The 21,380-nt window shown below is 41.0% G+C and overlaps 2 protein-coding genes across 5 annotated transcripts in view; one reads left to right on the forward strand and one right to left on the reverse strand.

The window, feature by feature from the left end:
• Nucleotides 1-15,455, reverse strand: part of ASNSD1 (asparagine synthetase domain containing 1) — an 86,733-nt gene extending 71,278 nt beyond the window's left edge. The window contains exons 1-2 of one of the 3 annotated variants that reach the window (XM_072120953.1): nt 15,225-15,455; nt 15,028-15,129 (exon numbers count right to left, since the gene is read on the reverse strand). The gene's annotated coding sequence lies outside the window, so the exon portion shown is untranslated. Of the gene's footprint in view, nt 1-15,027 lie in introns of all 3 variants that reach the window. The other 2 variants (XM_072120954.1, XM_072120952.1) reach the window with 2 other exon arrangements.
• A 616-nt stretch (nt 15,456-16,071) lies between these two features.
• The window catches only part of WDR75 (WD repeat domain 75), a 219,199-nt gene continuing 213,890 nt past the window's right edge, over nt 16,072-21,380 (forward strand). Inside the window, exons 1-2 of one of the 2 annotated variants that reach the window (XM_072120944.1) lie at nt 16,072-16,269; nt 19,977-20,106. In XM_072120944.1, coding sequence (XP_071977045.1) covers nt 16,190-16,269; nt 19,977-20,106 — 210 coding nt within the window. In that variant the 5' untranslated portion in view covers nt 16,072-16,189. The remainder of the gene's footprint in view (nt 16,270-19,976; nt 20,107-21,380) is intronic. The other variant, XM_072120943.1, reaches the window with a different exon arrangement.

Raw genomic sequence — 21,380 nt, forward strand, 5'->3', positions numbered from 1 at the left:
TACATTGGGGGCAGTATTATAGTAATTATATTCCTGTACACTGGGGGCAGTATTATAGTAATTATATTCCTGTACACTGGGGGCAGTATTATAGTAATTATATTCTTGTACACGGGGAGCAGTATTATAGTAATTATATTCTTGTACACGGGGAGCAGTATTATAGTAATTATATTCCTGTACATAGGGGGCAGTATTATAGTAATTATATTCCTGTACATAGGGGGCGTGTATTATAGTAATTATATTCCTGTACATAGGGGGCGTGTATTATAGTAATTATATTCCTGTACATTGGGGGCAGTATTATAGTAATTATATTCTTGTACACAGGGGGCAGTATTATAGTAGTTATATTCCTGTACATAGGGAGCAGTGTTATAGTAGTTATATTCCTGTACATAGGAGCAGTATTATAGTAGTTACATTCTTGTACATAGGGGGCAGTATTATAGTAGTTGGCTTGTATATAGGAGAAGGTATTGTAGTAGTTTTATTTTGTATATAGAAGGCAGGATTGAATGTGTTATTCTAAATGTGTTATTGTAGCATTATTCCTGTACATAGAATATATTGATACTGCCTCCTCTCTCAATTGTACATGTATGGCACAGGGGAAAGGTATCTAAGGCTTATCGGGTCATGTGTTTGCATCATTTACTGATCGACAGGTCACATTCCTTGCACATTAGATTCACTTACTAGCAAAAGATATTCTCGTTTTGCATTAAGGCCATCTACCAACAATTTGTCTGTTATAACCCCACCCACATTATCTGACTACACCCACTTGTTTTGACGCCGCCCATAAAATGGGGCCACTTTTATAGTTTTTTCCAGGGCCATTTTAAATTCCCAGTCCGCCTCTGGTATGAAATGCATTGGTCACAGCCTCCAGCCATTATATTGTTCACCAGCCTGGCTGCTAATGACCCCCCGCCTGTATAGTAATCAGCCTGGCTCCTTCTGTCCACCAGTATAGTATTCAGTGGAGAGGTAGAAAAAAATAGGTCTGTACTGCGCTGTTTGAATAAAATGTTGTGTCTACGAAATGCGTAAAATAGGTGGACAACGTGTTTCTAGAACAGACTGTTTGTTCCCTTCGTCAGGTCCAATAATATGTTCTAAAAACACAGTTTTTAATTAAAAAAAACATAAATAAGTCCATACATAGCAATAAATGTGTATAAAAAAAAACAAGAAGACAAATACATAATTGAAGAAGAACTCTATTAAAAAAAAGGTAAACATATACCGTCGATAGGAGTAAATGTGAGAACAAATGATGAGACATACATATTGTACTGTCATAATCTACAAATAGTCGTAGAGGGATAGTAGCGAAAATACCGGGTTAGTATAAGACGCACGGCAATGGCAATGAGCAGAATGCGCTTTGAAGCCATCCATAAGTTTTTGCACTACACCGACAATACACAGTGCCCACCCGGAGGTGACCCCAGTTATGATCGGTTATTTAAGGTCAGGCCCATATTAGATCATTTTAGTGCCAAGTTTGCCCAGGCATATACCCCCGCCAAACATGCGAGCATACACGAATCCCTGGTACAATTCAAAGGGAGACTTCAATGTATAAGCTGTGTGAAAGTTCACCAGGGTATACCTACAAGTTCAGGGTATGTGTGTCACGGGTGGTCTCACCCGTGCCTCTCACTCCCCGAAGGCGCCGCGCCAGCGCGTCTCACCTCTTCCCGCTCCCGAGTCCCGGCCTCGCTTCGTGGGTGCGCGCACGGCACATCTAGGAAATTTAAAGGGCCAGCGCGTCATTGATTGGCGCTGGTCATTTCCCAGGAGGCTATTTATCTACCGAACCCTGCCGGATCTTTGTGCCTCACAGCCTTAGAGAAAGCTCTGTTGCGGTTTGCCTGCGTTCCTGTGTCTCCTGCGTTCCTGACTCCCTCCAGGTTCCTGTGTTACCTGACCTCCTCCGTGTTCCCGTGTAGCAGTGTTCCTCCGTGCTGCTGTCGTGTGTGCTGTGTTCCCGTACCCTTCTGCTTGGACCTCCTGTTGCTGACCCCGGATTGGACTTTGACGTTGCATCTCTGCCGCCTGCCCTGACCCTGGACTGTGACCTCGAGTTTGACGGCTGTTTCTGTACTTCAACCCTGGCCGCCACTGCAGACAAGTCACGCCTGAGGAACGACCTGGTGGTACCACGCCGCAGCTTGCCTAACCCGCTTTGCGCGGGCTCTGGTGAAAACCGGGTACCACTTAGACTCCGGTCTCAGGTAGTGGCTTGAGTCATCGTCTGCGGTGGTCCAGTGGATCCACATCCCGTAAGCCTGACAATATGAAGGGAAGGACTCCACCCTTCCTGGGTGTTGCAGGGAAGATAGTGTGGGATTTAGTGCACCCACTACTGGACCTGGGCTACCACCTCTACCTGGACAATTTCTACACCACCACCCCTGTCCCAGTACGAGGTACCAGTATAGAAACCGCCAAGCCGGACTGTATTTAACATTATAACATGTACATGGGAGGGGTGGACTTGACGGACCAGGTGCTTCAGCCATACATCGCCATGTGGAACAAGAAGCTGGCCGTGCACTTCATGCAGATAGCACATTATAAATGCTTACATGCTGCATCAATATGCCGGCCAGAGGGGAACTTTCCTGGAATTTCAAGAGGTGGTAAAAAAGTACTTTCTTGTCGGTGACCAAGAAGGGAGGAGTGCCAGCACTTCTGGAAGCGAGGCCACATCACGTATTGTACCAGGGCAGCACTTTCCAGGAGTAGTTCCCCAAACTGCCAAGAAGGGAAGGTCACAGAAGAGGTGCAGGGTGTACTCCAAAAACGGTATTCGGAAGGACACCATTCATCACTGTGAGACATGCCCAAAAAAAAAAAAAAACAGGGTTATGTATGAAAGATTGCTTCCGAATTTATCATACATCCCTGGATTTTTAGAGTACCCTGTTGTTACCCTGATGTACTATGCACAGCTTATACATCAGGCCGCATGTCACACCTACCCTTCTAAGCCCTACCATGTGCCAAGCCTGTAGTTTACTGCCCCATAAGGGGTATTGCTTTACCCGGGAAAACATACATCATGATTTTTAGGGTGTTTGTCTCCCGTGGCAGCAGCTGGGCACAATATGACATAATGGATATTTTTTTACTATGCACTATCCATTATGCACCTGTGGGGTTAAAATGCCAACTATACCCCTAGATTAATTCATGGAGGGGTGTAGTTTTCAAAATAGGGTCAGTTCTTAGGGGTTTCTACTGTACTGGCCCCCATTGGCATCTACAAATCTTTCATGATGCCAAAAAGAAAGAAGCCCTGCCGTGTCTCCATTATAGCGGCCTACGTGGTATTGCCCTAGCCGGGGTAACCCACAGAATGATTTTTGATGTGTTCTTCCCTAGTGGCATGAGTTAGGCAAAATACTTTTGTCACTTCAATGGCATATTTGATAAATTGCAATACAAATGTTTCTCTGCAATACTCACTTTGTATTACATTTGAGCCAGCATCTTAGGGGTTAAAATGTTCATACAACCCTGCATATATTCTTTGAAGGGTGCCCTTTCCAAAATGGGGTCACTACTTGGGGGTTTCTATTACACTGGTACCTGGGGGCACCCCCCCCCCCCAACCTAGTGAAAATGGCAAAATGTCCCTCCTTCCCTTCTCAGCCCTGCTGTGTGCCCAGCCTGTCAATTATTGGCACATGTGTGGTATTGCCATACTCGGGACAACCAGCAGAATGATTTTTGGGGTGTTTGTCTAAAGTGGCATCGGTTGGGCACAGTATATTAGGCACTAATATGACATTTTAAAATTACGTATTTTTTTACTCTGCCCATTTACTTTACATTAGATTTTGGCCAGCATGTTGGGAGTTAAAACGCTCACCACAACCTCAGATAAATTCTTTGAGGGGTCTAGTTTCCAAAATGGTATAATTTCTCGGGGGTTTCTATTGCACTGGTACCTCACGGGCCCTGCGAACATGACATGGCACTCCAAATCCAAACGTGTGAAAACGGAGCTGGAAAATCAAAATTTCACTCCTTCCCTTCTTAGCCCTGTCGTGTGCCCAGCTTGTAAATTATTGGCACATGTGTGGTATTGCCGAACTCGGGACAACCCGCAGAATGATTTTTGGGGTGTTTGTCTAAAGTGGCATGGGTTGGGCACAATATATTAGGCACTAAATTGAAATTTTTGAGATAAAAACAAATTTTTTACTCTGCACCATTTACTTTGCATTCGATTTTGGCCAGCATGTTGGAGGTTAAAATGCTCACCACAACCTCAGATAAATTCTTTGAGGGGCCTAGTTTCCGAAATGGTGACATTTTGGAGGGTTTTCTATTGTACTTTAACTTCAGGGGCTCATCAATTACACTGTGGCACCACAAAATATTTGCAGCCAAATTTGTCTGCCAAAATCCCAGTAGCACTAAGTATGTTCTGGCTGACATCCACATGTCTGGTATTAACCAAACTTGGAAGAAGCAGGGCAAAAATTTAGGGATGTATATTTACCTGAAATTCCTTCTGAATGTATCCATTTTAGGGCTAAATGAGAAAGATTGTAATCAAAAATTGAAATTTCAAAATTTCCAATCCATTTTTGTTTGCTTCCGGAAAAATAATTAAAGGGTTAACAGACTTCTTAAATGCTGATTTGAATAGGTTGAGATGTTAGGTTCATACTTGTGGAGGTATATAGTACAGAAGCCTTTATAGGGCACTTCCAAACTGAATCGATCACCAAAAATTTAGCATTTTTCAAATTTCAAGAAAATCTGAGAAGTTGCTACTAAAACGTCAAACCTTTTCACATCCATAAAAAAAAATGGAAATGTGAAACAAATAATGGATATAAAAAGAAGACCAATGGCAAATGTCAAAAATTTGTGGTGTGACTTTTTGTCTAAAATGCATAACATTTGAAACTTTGAAAATAGTAATTTCTTTCAAATTTTTCCTAAATTTTTTAATTTTTACCCCCCAAAAAAGGAACGGATCATCGAAATGACACTACTAAACATAAACTACTACCATTTTAGGGTATCAACTACTAACAGAAAACAATCTCAAAATCACAGAGATATCTTAAAGCGCTGAAAAGTTATTATATATATTTTATTTATGAAATACCATTTTCTAATACCACCCAATGATATAGGTCTTCTTTATACACATTTATTGCTATGCATTATGTAGTTTTATAAAAAAAATTGTTTTTAGAACATATTATTGGACCTGACGAAGGGAACAGTTCGTTCCAGAAACCCATTGTCCACCTATTTTACGCACTTCGAATAAAACGTTGTGTCTACAAAGCAGCACAGTACAGACCTAGTTTTTTGCCTCCCCACTGAATATACCTATCCGTTATCTGCCATTTTAGGGTATCAGGTTATCTGCAGCCGCATTGTGATGGCATGCTCTCTCCTTAACAGGATCAACCGCATCAACTAATCACTTCACTAGATTTTATTTATTGCCTGCGCTGTGTTACATTTTTCCTTCATATTCATATCACCAGTATAGTAGTCAGACTGGCTGCTGCTTCCCACCGGTATAGAAGTCAGCCTGGAGACCTTCAAGGATATGCCCAGCACAATAAAAAAAATAAAAAATTAACTCTGTACTCACCTTTTCAATGCCCCAGGCGGGTCCTCTTCTTGCTTTCTGTTGGTGGCAGGTCCGTGGCACACACACTGACATCAGCTGCTTGCTGACATACCGTATTTTCTGGACTATAAGACGCACTTTTTAGCAAGAAAAAATCTTGCTAAAAAGTGCCTGCGTCTTATAGTCAGGAGGTCAGGAGGATCCAGCACTGCCAGACCCTCCTGACCTCTGTAAGGGAGATCGGGTGCTGCCCAGATACAGAACTGCACCCGATCTCCCAGAGAAGAGCCTCCGTACTGTTCTCACCTCTCCCCGATGTCCAACTGGTACAGGACCTGCGGTGATGTCAGAATCATGTGACTGATCACATGCTTCTTATATCACCGCAGGTCTCATACTGTCATACTGCGCTGGGACAGGGTGAGAAGAAGAGGATTGGGGGAAGTATGTGTGTGGTTCTGTGTGCGTGCGTGTGTGAGTGTGCATAGGTGGGCTGAGTGAGTGTGCATAGGTGGGCTGAGTGAGTGTGCATAGGTGGGCTGAGTGAGTGTGCATAGGTGGGCTGAGTGAGTGTGCATGTGGATGGATGATACAGTGCTGAGTGTGTATGTGGAAAGATGATGCAGAGCCGAGTGTTTAAATGTATGTCTATGTGCGCTGTGCTTTAGTGCGACCAATTGGTGTAAAATATATTTTTACTTTTTTTGGAAGCCTAAATCTGGGGTGCATCCTATAGTAAGAAGCGTCTTACTGTTTTTACAGTTTTTGCGCTGCCATTATGCAGGGCCTGTCGTTCCCAGCTCTATGATGGCAGTGAGCGGTCGTGGACCTGCCGCCAGAGCTAGAAGAGGACCTTCAGACCTGGGGCGTCGGAAAAGTGAGTACTGATTTTTCTTTTTTTTTTTTTACTCAAGTATATACGGTACTCCAGAATGATACTGGGGCAAAGCACAACATGTCCCGCAAAAATCAAGCCATCAACCAGCTCTGTAGACAAATACCACTTGGAAGACAGTGATGCAAATATGATAAAACCTAATGTGGGAAAAAAAAATTATTTAGCAAATTTAGTAAAATGTGAGGAAAAAAATATCCAAGTATGCCACCTCTGTAATGGTATTAACCCTAGAATAAAGACAACATGTTTATTAGGCTATAGGGAAAATAAGTAACATAAAACATGTGACAGGGGGTGTCTCTGTACTGGGGAAGAAAAACATTACAATTTTTAAGATGGGTTTTCTCTTTTGGAAATGTGTACATTTAGGGCTTAATGAACATATTACCTACAAAATTAGAGCATTCGAAATTTCAACTCCATCTTGTTTTAATTACTATACCGCAGCCCTTTTTCGTTTTTGCGTTTTCATTTTTCACTCCCCACATTCAAAAATCTGTAACTTTTTTATTTTTCCATGTACAGAGCTGTGTGATGGCTTATTTTCTGCATAACAAATTACACTTCAAAATGGTGGCATTTAATATTCCATGCCGTGTACTGGGAAGCGGGAAAAAATTCCAAATGCAGTGAAAATGGTAAAAAAAACGCATTTGTGCTGTATTCTTGTGGGCTTGGATTTTACGGATTTCACTGTACGCCCCAAATGAAACGCGTACTTTATTCTTTGGGTCGGTACGATTACGGGGATAACAAATTTATATAGGTTTTATAATGTTTTCATACATTTAAAAAAATTAAATCCTCCTGTGCAAAATTTTTTGGGGGGATTTTGCCATCTTCTGGCGCTAATAACTTTTTTATACTTTGGTGTATGGAGCTGTGGGTGTTGCCGTTTTTTGATGACGTTTACAATGTTATTTTTAGGACTGTACGACCTTTTGATCACTTTTTACAGAATTTTTTTTTTTTTTTAAATGGCAAAAAAGTGCCATTTTCAACTTTGGGCACAATTTTCCGTTACAGGGTTGAACGCAGTGAAAAACCATTATCATATTTTGATAGATCGGGCATTTTCGGACGTGGGGATACCTAATGTGTTTATGATTTTTACCGTTCATTTATATTTATATTAGTTCTAGGAAAAGGGGGGTGATTTGAACTTTTAGGTTTTTTTATTATAATTTTTTTAAAACTTTTTTTTATTTTTACTATTTTTCAGACGCCCTAGGGTACTTTAACCCTAGGGTGTCTGTACGATCCCATCATATCATACTACAGTATGGCAGTATATGGGGATTTTACTCCTCATACATTACAATGTGCTGACAGCACATTGTAATGAATGGGTTAACCCGAAGTAGCTTGAGACCCGAGGCTACCATGGCGACGGATCGCCGCTCCCCGATGACGTAGAGCAACGATCCTCGGAAAGAGATATATATATTATTTTTAGTCCCCGGGTTACGTACAAGATAGGGTCCGGAGGTTTGTTCTTAAGTTGAATTTGCATGCAAGTCAAAACTGTGTATTTTACAATTGTAGTTCTAGATAATTTTTTTTTGCCCCAGCGAAAAGTGGAGTTTCAAAGTTTTTTGCTGTAATGGGACCAAGGATTATCAATAAAGCTTCATTACAGACACCTTACAGCTGATCATTACAGTCTGGGACTATAGTTATAGAATCCAGAGAGCTTTACCAGAGGTCACAGTGGCCAGAGGGGTCAGTTTTTAACTATGGGTCGTCTGCAAGTCAGGTGTCCTTAAGTAGGGGACCGTGTATATATTGTATGTATATACATATATTATATATACTTTAAATAAACTTTATCATTAACATGAAGTACAATGTGTCATGAAAAAAAAAATAATCTCAAAATCATTTTGGTAAAGTGGTCAAACTAAATAAAGCGACACATGCCAGATTACAAAAAAAAAAAAAATAAATAAAAAAACGGAGACTGAGCCTTTTTATGCATTGTAAACCAAACTTATCATGAAAATACTGTAGCTACACAGATGCAGAACATATTCTGAACTGAGTGGTTTTGCTCGAAAAACAATTACAGGTGGTCCCCTACTTAAGAACGACCCCTAGTTACAAACAGACCTCTGGATATTGGTAATTTACTGTACTTTAGTCCTAGGCTACAATAAACATCTATAACAGTTATCACAGGTGTCTGTAATGAAGCTTTATTGTTAATATTGATTCTTATGACAACCCAACATTTTTAAAATCCAATTGTCACAGAGACCAAAAAAATTCTGGCTGGAATTACAATGATAAAATATACAGTTCCGACTTACATACAAACTCAACTTAAGAACAAACCTACAGACCCTATCTTGTATGTAACCCGGGGACTGCCTGTATAAGATTCAGGATCTTGGGAAAGCTGGTTTGCATGCAGGCTGCTTTAATCAACACATTACATGGAGCTGACCTGTTCAGACAGGACTAATCAACCCGAGTTGGATGACTCATACACACCTCAAACACTCATGGCATCGATGGTTCTTCGATTTATTACTTCTGCCTTTCATGGCCAACACAGTGATGACCTATTCACAGCTTATGCTGGGCAGGACAAGGCTGAAGCTGTGCATAATTACGGTGAGGAGAAACACCCAGGCACCCACAGGAGCAACAGACTGATTATAATTTTTGTTTAGCAAAACTACTCAGTTCAGAAATTAAACAAGATATGCTTCTGCATCAGTGTAGTTACAGGGAATTAAGCAAATACATTTTCCAATGTGAAAAATTTTAAAAAATGCCTCCTTTGGCTACCTTGAAAGGCAGCCCTCTTAAAGGATACCTACCACTTCGGGTAGGGCTTCTAAGCAGCAAATGCCGTGCACCACCTCAGGGTGAGCTGGTGCAGGCGCTTATCTTCGTTATGTTTTTAAATGGTTTTAAAGCATTTAAACGCTTTTTTAGTCTTTATATCCGAAGTAGCTTCCCCGCACCGTGGTCCGGGCTCGGCGCACCATGCGCGCGTGCACTTCCTATTCAGGGGTGCGCCGAGCGCGGACCATGGTGCGGGGAAGCTACTCCACATATAAAGATTAATAAAGCGTTTTAATGCTTTAAAACTATTTAAAAACATAATGTAGATAAGCGCCGGCACCAGCTCACCCTGAGCTGGTGCACGGCATTTGCTGCTTAGAAGCCCTATCCGAAGTGGTAGGTTTCATTTAACACCAAGCATGACCTACAAGACGTCTAATAACATGATACCAAACCAGTATATCTATTCCAGAAGGAACAGATCACCAACTGTAGACAGCACTGTTTCGAACTGGTTGGGTCTCCTCAGCACAGTTTAGGGAACTGGTTTGGCTGAGTGAGAGGCTTTTGACTGGGGTCAGACTGGAAGTAAGAGTTCTCCTTCTGGAGAGTTTGCCAATTAAGGCTGCCTCAGGCGTGTGAAGACTTTAAGCCATTGATGGGGATAAAACATTTAATTCTTAAAGGTTGGACTTGATATACTTGTGTCTTTTTCCAGCATTATGTACTATGATACTATGCTCCCCTAGGGAATTCTGGGAAATTTGCAAATACAATGCCTCATTTTTCTATCTTGATAGGGAGCCCCCTTAACACCAAGCATGACCTACTAGAATGTTGTTGGATTAAGCCAAACCAGCATATCTATTCCAGGAGGAACAGATTCCCAACTGTAGACAGCACTGTTTCGACCAAGGAGGCGTTATTTTTCCCATTTTACCCCTGTGAGAGATGGCTACCGGGGCTACCCCTGTGAGAGATGGTCAGAAAACAAAATAGGCAAGTCTAAACCTTAATTTTAAAAGGGTTATCCGGGTATAAAAAGTTACTTATGGCTGGGCTGGGGCGGGCTATTTAAAAATAATAAACCTGTACTTACCTTCTCCAGCACCGCTGATGTTCCACGCCACGGTCCATTTGATCCGTGCCCTTGTTTGTTTAGAGGGGCACAGAAGCCTTCGTACACTGAGCTTCCGGACGGCAAGGTGGTCGGCTTCTCCCATCTGTCCCTCTCTCTCTTGTAAGCGCTGGGAGATGGTGTCAGATGGGAGCTTCCGACTGGCAGGAAGCTCCCTGTGCACACTTGTAAACAAACCGGCACGATGCACACATAAACATGATTCTGTGCATCGGCGATATCCTATTTTAAGTGTTCTTTTTCTCAGGCAGTGATACTTTGACACTTGAACACAAATTTCTCTATTTATATTTTGTTTTGAAATGCTGTATTTCTTTAACTCATAAAAATCTCACTTAAGAAGTATCTACGTTTTTACACTACTAAAATGACATTTGTCCCTTTTAAAGCAACCATAAGGCTGATGTGGCCCCTGTGAAAATAAGTTTGACACAGCTGCCTGCATGCCTGTGAGGACGCATCAGTAATCTGATATTAGAGGTCCTTTGACCATTTAACGACCAGGCTCTTTTTGAGTTTTTACTTTTTTTTACTCACCACCTTATTTTTCCATGTATTTCCAAATTCCCAACACAGTGAAATTGTGAAAAAAAATGCATTTTCGCCTTTTACTTGTGGGCTTGGATTTTACGGCTTTCACTTTGCCCCCCAAATTACATGTTTACTTTGTTCTGTGGGTCGTTATGATCATGGGAATACCAAATTTATATAAGTTTCATAATGTTTTCATACATTTACAAAAATTAAAACCTCCTGTACACACACAAAAAAAAAAAATATATAATAATTTTGCCATGCACTAATAACTTTCATACATTCAGTGGAGAGAGCTGCGTGTATTTTCATTTTTTGCAACTTTTGATGATGTTTCAATGCTTTTTGAATAATTATATTTTTCAAAATGGCAAAAAAGTGGATTTTTTAAAAATTTTTGGCGCTATTTTCCGTTACGTGGTTAAACGCTGGGAATAACTATAATATTTTGATAGATCATCCATTTTGGGACGCGGCGATAATTAACATGTTTATGATTTTTACTGTTTATTTATATCAGACCTACAAAAATGGGGTAGATTTGTAATTTTTTTTAATTGATTTTTTTTTTTTACATTTTTAACTATTTTTCAGACCCCCAAGGTCGTCTGATTGATCCTACCATATTATGCCATACTACAGTATGGCAGTATATGGGTATTTTCCACATCATCTATTACAATGTGTAAAACGAGACACCTTCAGGTCTTTATATGACCCAAGGCCGTCATGGCTACGGATCACCACTCCCCGATGATGTAATGGGGAGCGCCCACCTAAGCAATATGCACCAAACACTCACCGGCTACAGAGAGGGCTCAGCCCGTGAGCCCTCTCCAAAGACCAGCAGCGTACGCGTAATGTAGTAATACGTTACGAGTCATTGAGAGGATAACACATTTTTAAATGTAAAACCTTCTGTACAAAAAAAAAAAAAAAAAATCTTCATTTCGCCATCTCCTTATGCTAACAACTTTTTTATATTTTGGTGTACGAGAGGTTATTTTCTGTGGGCTGAGGTGATGTTTTCTTTGCTACCATTTTCCACATTTTATTAAATATTATATAGGTTACAAAATGGAGTGGCGATTTGGACTCTTGAGAAATTTTCCATAACGGGTTTAATGCCAGGAATGACCATTATATTTTGATAGATCAAACATTTTGGGAAGCGGCGATACCTAACATGTTTATAATTTTTACTATTTATTTTTATATCTGTTCTAGGGAAAGGGGGGCAATAAGAATTTTTGTTATATTATTCTTACTTTTTTCAACCCCTAGGGTAGGGTACTTTTACACTTGGTTGTCTCATTGGCCCTACACTATACGGTAATACTACAGTATGGCAGTATATGGTGATTTTAAAGATCATCTCATACAATGTGCAACAAAAACCTGAGGCTGTCGTTGAGACAGATTGTTAAGTGCTGCGTCATCAGGGAGCAACATCGATGCCGACGGCACCACCCTCTTAAATGGCCAATCGCACCCCCCCTTCCCCGATATCATCGAGGGTGGCGATTGGTTGCCATGGCAGCCTACAGTCTCAGAGACTCGTAGGATTGCCACGTATAATGATCTCTAACAGCCTCAAAATCAGACCGTGTAGGGTTAAAGTACCTTAGAGGCTATGAAATAAGTGTAAAAAAAAAAAATTCTATCACAATATGCACCATTTTTTCTAACCATTATTATATCCAAATAAAAAATGATTCCAAATTGATATAGATTAAAACGCCAGCATGTAGCGCAAAAAATTACACCTTGCACAAGTCTGTACACCATAGTGTGAAAAAGAAATAGGCCTCAGAATTTAGAAAACTATTTTTTTGTAAAAAAGATTTTCATATTTTAAAAATGTAAAGCTTTAGAAAACCTATATATGGTCCTTGTGATCTTATCTATCCAAAGAATAAATAGGAAGCATCAGTTGGAGCGCAGAAAGAATGCTGTCAAAGCAAAGCCCACAAGGAAGCGCAGCAAATGTGTTTTTTGTCAATTTCACTACGCTCGGAATTTTCTTCCAGCTTTTCAAAGTATCATAGTATATAAGGCTGGAAAAAAACGCAAGTCCATCCTTTAAGAATTAAATAAATGTTTTATCCTCATAACCCATGATATTTTATCTCTCCAGAAAGTCATCCAGGCCTCTCTTGAACATGTACATAGAGTCCGCCATAACAACCTCCTGCGGCAGAGAGTTCCATAGTCTCACTGCTCTTACAGTAAAGAACCTTTGTCTATGTTGATGGTAGAATCGCCTCTCCTCTAGGCGTAGAGGATGCCCCCTTGTCCTGGTCACAGGCCTAGGTATAAAAAGATCTGGAGAGATCCTTGTACTGTCCGTTCAGGTATTTGTACATTGTAATGAGGTCTCCCTTCAGTCGTCTTTTTACTCAACTGGATAATCCCAAATTTTGTAATCTGTCATTGTATTCTAGTCCCCCTAATAATCTTGGTTGCTCTCCTCTGCACCTGATCCAGCCAGCTCTACTATATCCTTTTTATACACTGGTGCCCAAAACTGTACACAATATTCCATGTGTGGTCTGACCAGGGATTTGTATAAGGGCAAAACTATGTCTTTATCATGAGAATCTATTCCTCTCCTGATACATCCCATAATTTTATTTGCTTTGGCAGCCGCCTGGCTCTAAAATTAAAATTACCATCCACCAAGTCCTTTTCAGCTCCAGTTTAACCAAGTAATTGACTGTTTAGAACATAATTATACTTTTTGTTTCCATGGCCCAGTACATTGCCTGGAATATTAATTGGTGCCAGTATAAAGTACAATTTGCCCCACAGGTAACAAGTCCTCACCAATACCGTATATACTCGAGTATAAGCCGACCCGAGTATAAGCCGAGGCCCCTAATTTTACCACAAAATACTGGGAAAACCTATTGACTTGAGTATAAGCCGAGGGTGGAAAATGCATTGGTCACACTCTCCCGAGTATATAGCCAGCCAGCCCCCGCCCCAGTGTATATAGCCAGCCAGCCCCCGCCCCAGTGGATATAGCCTGCCAGCCCCCGCCCCAGTGGATATAGCCTGCCAGCCCCCGCCCCAGTGGATATAGCCTGCCAGCCCCCGCCCCAGTGGATATAGCCTGCCAGCCCCCGCCCCAGTGGATATAGCCTGCCAGCCCCCGCCCCAGTGGATATAGCCTGCCAGCCCCCGCCCCAGTGGATATAGCCTGCCAGACCCCGCCCCAGTGTATATAGCCTGCCGCCGCTGCCAGACAGATCGCACAGAAGATATACAGGGGTCACCGGAAAGGTGAGTTTAGATATATTTATTTTTTTGACTCGAGTATAAGCAGAGTTTGGGTTTTTTCAGCACATTTTTTGTGCTGAAAAACTAGGCTTATACTCAAGTATATAAGGTAAATGTCAAAATTAAAAAGGGATCACTTTTGTAATGAGGACAGTAAAAAACAGCAACGAAAAGTCCTGTAAGGGTTAATTAGTGTATGTGCTTGTATAGTGTAGTGTGTGTGTCAAACAGCAGATGAAAGTCCTTTAGTCTGCGAGATGACAAATTCACATTTAAAGGAAACCTACCACTGCTCGCATGATGAAATCATGGGAGCATTCCACCCGGTAGGCTATTTAACACTGATAACGGCACATACTTTAGTTAGGCACGGCGATCTATAGTGTTGCATAAAAAAAAAATAAAAATGATTAACATACATATGTAAGAGTGCTACCCCTACGTCATCTTCGGAAGGGCGATGACTTTCGATGTTTAAATATTCAACCCTCCTTCAGTGCACCCGTCCTCATTCAGGTGTCGAGAGTAGTGACGTCACCAAGCGAAACTAAAGATCGCGGTGCCTAACTAAAGAATGTGCCAGCATCAGTATTAAATACCCTACTGGGTGGTCTGCTAGCATGATTTCATCATGCGAGTAGTGGTAGGTTTCCTTTAAGAGCAAAAAAATTACAACGGGACCAGACTTTTCAAAAGGCTCCAGACATCACTCATCCCAAGACTCCACATTATAAAGAGAAGATTTGTAAAGCTCACCTTAACAATAAATTCCTCTTTCTGTTTGACTGTCCAACTCAAGGTGTTCTCATTCTCTCTAGTATACAATTCTGACATGTTTGCAACCTTAGGGAGACCGGGCTAATAAAATTCAATTATATTCATTCCAATGAATTCTAAGATTAGATTAAATCTTCTAGATTTAAGACAAAACACACAAAGCACTAGATTATTACTTCTTTTCTAAACTACTTCAGTTACGTTCACAGCGTGGTTCCTAGCATCGCACATCGCACAGGAGGGGCGCCGATTTACTTCCGGGTTACCAGCAGAGATTGCAGGAACAATTTCGAATTCTATAGTATCTCATATGCTTTTATAGAAATTATTTTTAAAGCGCTTTGTGTGCAAAGAAAAACAAACACATGAGAGATAGAAAGCAAACTGCCACGTTGCGCGTACAAAAAAAAACCAAACGAACAGAAAACAACGACAACAACATGCTGTTAGGTTATATTGCCCCCAGTGGCCATATCTGGAGTTACTAGGATTTATTTCTCCCGAGTTTTTTTCCACGTTACAAGCGACCTTTCCATTTATACATTAAATCATACCTCCTTTCACCGTATTCTCTAGTCTAGAACAGTTATTTTGCATAATAATGTAATAATAAAAAGAATCAAATAGAAACAAGGGGTTGTTATGATCATTTAATTTTACCAAGTCTTAAAGTGTAAGCAAAGTTGGTAATGTATAGTGAATGTCCCTATTTCATCAAGCAATTAGGGGGGGGTAACTGCCACACTATTGGGAGGGGGCACTATAATAAGGGGGGGGGGGCACAATGTGGCGATGGAGCAGCATATTTTTTTCCCACTTTCACAACAGTTGCGATACATTAGTCGACATATCAAATTACTATGGCCTTTTCCTTAATGCATTCAGCCTGCAAATCTCTTATAAATATGTTCTTTAGTGGAAATTAATGAAAAAAAAAATGATCAACGTTAATAATGTTGCCGTTAATTACATACAGTCTGCTGTCGCAAAAGTTGCCAGAACAAAAGATGGCCGCCGGAGCGCACAAAAATAGTGCTTACTACTTCCTATGTTATGTAGTGCCTACATCACAAGGTTTCCGCCCTTCCTTCTTTAGCACGTGCGGTTTCTGTGAAGTTAGTGCTCTAGCAGCAAAATTGTGATGGATCCCGAGATTCGCGTGGTTCAGTGTGGAGGCAGTCGGTTAAATTACCGGAGGCCTCTTGTCTCCGCGGACAGCAAGTGAGTAAATGTCAATATGTTATGCGGTCTGAGGTCTATGGTGTAGTAACACATTGTGGATTTTCTGAAAAATAGAGGAAAAATTAGTTAGAATTTATTCTTTGGTCAGTTTTTTTGTATAAGATCCACATTTCTAAAGAAGGATAAAATTTCATTCATTTGTGACATTTAAATAAGATTTGCCTAATTATATTACTGTTTAACCCCTTCTAGCACCAGGATGGCATTGCAGGGCCTGGTGAGTGTTTCTTTTTGAAGGGAACCTGTCACCGGAGGGCGCTTTTTCACAGTACATAGCAAACCATGTTTTTTTTAATCTTTTCTGCTCAGTACGTGGTTTTAGAGTTATGTTCTTCTAAACTTTACCCACGGGGTTGCATTTTCAAAATGTTAATGAACGTTTGAATTCATGAGAGTAAGCCACTGTGCAAAAAATGTTTATACAAAAATAAACCTACAGTGAACTGGAACAAATGAAAAGGGGGGCCATGCTTGTGAGGGCGCGTTCACGCGTTCCGCTATCGTCGCGTTCAGTGGGCGGGGTCGGATCGATCGCATATGCGTTTCCCTGGAAACGCATGCGATAACCCGATTGCATGCGTTTCTCTGGAAACGCATATGCGATCGCCCCAAATTCCGCCCCCTGTGCGCTAGTGGCGCGTTATGAACACGGCGTTAGCGAACGTGTGAACGCGCCCTGAAGCTTAAAGGGAACCTACCACCACATATCTCCCTATAAAGGTAGATAGGGCGGTAGGTGGACCTATAGGACGTGAGGACGAGAATCCTCAAGTCCCTGCTATCTTTAGCAAACTTTTATTCAGTATATATGTAAATTTCCGGCTGCTCCACGCCCCGGTATCCTTTTTGTTTGCCTACCAAAATCTTCGGTGCGCAGCTTCGTGTAGCCGCGCACCCCCGTCCGATGATCCTGCCGTCTGCACATGCGCAGTGGCTCCGGGTTCGGATCAATAACCGCGCAGCCAAGGGCCCGCTGTTCTGCGCACGCGCAGATGGAAGAATCATCGGTCGAGGGCGGGCAGCTATGACGAGCTGCGCGCCAAAGATTTTGGTAGGCGGAACAAAAAGGCTACCGCTCCACGCCCCAGTAGCTGCGTACGGAAACTTACATATATGCTGTATAAAAGTTTGCTAAAGATTGCAGGGACGTGAGGATTAGCCCTTAAAAGGGCTTTCCTCAAGTCCTATAGGTCCACCTACCACCTCATCTACCTCTTTTATAGGTAGATATGTGGTGGTAGGTTCCCTTTAAAGGAAACCTACCATTTGATTTGATGCATTATGAACTAAACATATTTTGAGACTTCTGTAGCTACACTGATGCAGGATCATATTTTGGTTAAGCCCTGTGCTGTGTGGTTTTGCTGAAAAAACAATTATACTATTCAGGACCTTGGGAAAGCTGGGACAGACTGTCTTATACCTTACACATTACACAGGAGCTTGGAGCTAAAATGGCTGCTATGTAAAGCATGACTAGTTAAGCACTAATCAACCTGGATCACTCATACACAGCAGCTGGGGGATGGTGCAGCAATTGATTATTCTGCCTCCAGGCACAAGCCAGATGTTATTCTCTCCTGCAGTCATGTGCTAGACAAGTGCAGAAGGAGCCAGAAAGGAGCAGAAAGCTTAATTATCATAATGTTATCTCTGTTTTATCAGCAAAACCACTCAGGGATTAACCAAGATATGATCCTGCATCAGTGTAGCTACAGCATTCTCATGGTATGTTTAGTTTATACTACTAACATCAAATGGTAGGTTTTCTTTAACAATATATATGGCAGCTTAACACCAAGATCTCTAATGTATTCTTCATTAACCAGTGTGGTGGCATCATCCAAAAAAAATCAACTTTGAAGTGAAATGGTTGTATAAGGAGGTGGAGAGTTTAAAGGGGTATTCCCATCTGGGCATTTACATTTAATTAAATTCATTTGCCATATGTAAAAATTTCTTCAATTGGATGTTATTAAAAAAATGTTCCTGTGTGAAGATAATTTCTCATAAATGTAGTTATTCTGTCCCTTAGAAACGAGATAGCTTCCCCGGATACGACCACGTCATACTCTGGCAGCGGTGGCCAGACTTGCGCTATAAGGTCCTGCCAAACCACCAGGATTCAGCAATCATTACCACAGGGCAGCTGTAGGACATGCAATAACTCCCGGACATTTTATATACAATAACCTTTTGTTTCTTTGTGCACTCAATCTATCAGACGTGGCCATATCCGAGGAAGCCATCTCGTTTCTAAGGGACAACATGGTTATATTTATGAGAAATTATCTTCACACAGCAACATTTTTTTTTTTAATAACATCCAATTGAAGAAATGTTTATATATGGCAGATTAATGAAACTGAATGTAAGTGCCCAGATGAGAATACCCCTTTAAGTCTGACATTAAAGGACACCTGTCATCAGGTCTGTGTCACTTGTCCTGTCACTACTACCTGTTGGAGCAGCTCACAAGGATCCCATCCCAGCCTTTATCTAGTTATTTCATACATTAATCATTGTAAAATCATCTATTTTTTATCAAATAAATGAGGCTGGTCACATGGTCAGAGGCAGTGATGTCACCCCTGTTACCCATCCCCTCTCCTCCCCCTGCTCATGTCTGTGTGTAATGTATAGTAAAGCATGGCTAGTATCTGCTGAGATGCTGCATCCTCCTAATATACAGGTGAGAGACACAGACATCAGCTACACATGAATCTGACATGTTCTGCTGTAACATGGCTGCATGGAGCTGCTGTATCTCTCCTAAACACACACACATGCACACACAGGCTGCAGGGGGCGTGGCCACCAGCACCAGGAAGAACATCATTATACATGGGGGTGTGGCTGTGCCTCCCACTCATGAATAGAGTGGACAGCTTGAATATGCTAATGCTTCATTGGACATTTCACAGGTCATTTGCATACAGCTTTAGGACCTCATTGCTTAGGTTTACAGGCATGTAGAGGGACAATAAAGGGATAGAGGCAATGCTCTCTAATGGCAGTTTATGAAAATATATTTAGTTTAGGGGGGTTATTTTGCATGACGGGTTCTCTTTAAGCTCTCCCGCCCTACCTCAAAACACTCCATCACTGTAATTGGTGGTACTCTATCAAGAGAAGTCACTAACCAGATCTCCTGAAGTCTGGTGCATGATATCAATCACAGCGTAGGAGGCATTCTGAGGTGGAAAGATCTTAACTTCATGATGAAACACTTCACCTTTTATGACTTTATGGAACCAATGACACCATGCTGGGCTATGAAAGAAACAGATCTCAAAGGTGTTGGTATACTGGTATTGGTTTATTAGGCCAATTTCACAATTATTGAAATGTAGGGCATTTAAAAAAATTCATACAAATTTGGTATCTCTGTGTTTATAATTCAAGTATGCTACTTGGGTTTCACCATAAATCCTGAAAATTTTTTAGAAAATGTTAGATTTTCAGATATAATTGATAGGCACTTTCACACCAGCTCCGTACCTGTATTATTGCTCACGGAGCCCACACTGTCAGGTTTTAAATGGTTTTATTTATGTAGGTGAAAATTTAGGATTAACAAAGTACACTTCCCTTGCATTTCGTTCTTACACATCTCAATTTTTTTTTTTTTTTAAGATTTATATTTTTAACTTTAGAGTGTCTTGCTTATCTTTTTCATTAATCAGGTATCTTCTCTGTGTCTCGGGAGATTCAATCAAAGTTTTTAGCACGGTCACAGAGGAATGCATACATGTATTGTGGAGTCATAGGGATTTGGTTACTGGGATTGAATTCAACCCGAACAATCCTCTACAGGTGAGACCTAATATAATCTCATTGATTAATTTCAGGTACCATTTTTTTACTACATGGGAAGAAAATAAAGTCCAATCATCAGAGCACATTCACACATGGCGTCTACATTGTATTGTAATATAACAGGAGAGGAGATTTGCCCAATTAAAGGTGTTTGCCCATAAAAAATTTTTAATCGCCAATGATGCATACGCAATAAAGATCACTCAGGCACTTGATGATTCTAACATTGTGCTTGTATTATCAAGGGATAGGTTTTGGCTACAATTTTGTTTAGCTTCAGAAGATTCTATTGACTCATATCTGACACTTTAACTCCTTACCGACATGTGACGTAATAGTACGTCACATACCGGGTCCCGGTGCATGGAGAGGGCTCGCGGGCCGAGCCCTCTCTATAGCCGGTAAGTCTTTGCTGTATATTGCGGCAAAGGCTTACCGGTATCACCCGCGGTCAGTGCCGGCGCCGATTGCGGGTGTCTTCCTGCTGATCGCCGGCGGCAAAGGGCGCTGCCATCTTTCTGAGGACCGTCGCTCCCCGTGACGTCATCGGGGAGCGGCGATCCGTTGCCATGGTTACCCTAGGGAGTCTGAAAAAATGGTAAAAGTAAAAAAAATAATAAAACCTAAAAATTCAAATCACCCCCCCTTTCCCTAGAACTGATATAGATATAAATAAACAGTAAAAATCATAAACACATTAGGTATCGCCGCGTCCGAAAATGCCCGATCTATCAAAATATGATAACGGTTTTTCACTGCGTTTAACCCCGTAATGGAAAATCGCGCCCAAAGTTGAAAATGGCACTTTTTTGCCATTTAAAAAAAAAATATATAAAAATTCTATAAAAAGTGATCAAAAGGTTGTACAGTCCTTAAAATAATATTGTAAATGTCATCAAAAAATAGCACCACCCACAGCTCCATACACCAAAGTATAAAAAAGTTATTAGCGCCAGAAGATGGCAAAATCCCCCCAAAAAATTTTGTACAGGAGGTCTTAATTTTTTTAAATGTATGAAAACATTATAAAACCTATATAAATTTGTTATCCCCGTAATCGTACTGACCCAAAGAATAAAGTAGACCTGTCATATGGGGCGTACAGTGAAATCCGTAAAATCCAAGCCCACAAGAATACAGCACAAATGTGTTTTTTTTTTGCCAATTTCACTGCATTTGGAATTTTTTTTTCCCGCTTCCCAGTACATGGCATGAAATATTAAATACCACCATTTTGAAGTGTAATCTGTTCCGCAGAAAATAAGCAGTCA

Source organism: Engystomops pustulosus, chromosome 8, assembly GCF_040894005.1.
Source record: "Engystomops pustulosus chromosome 8, aEngPut4.maternal, whole genome shotgun sequence".
Lineage (NCBI taxonomy): Eukaryota > Metazoa > Chordata > Amphibia > Anura > Leptodactylidae > Engystomops > Engystomops pustulosus.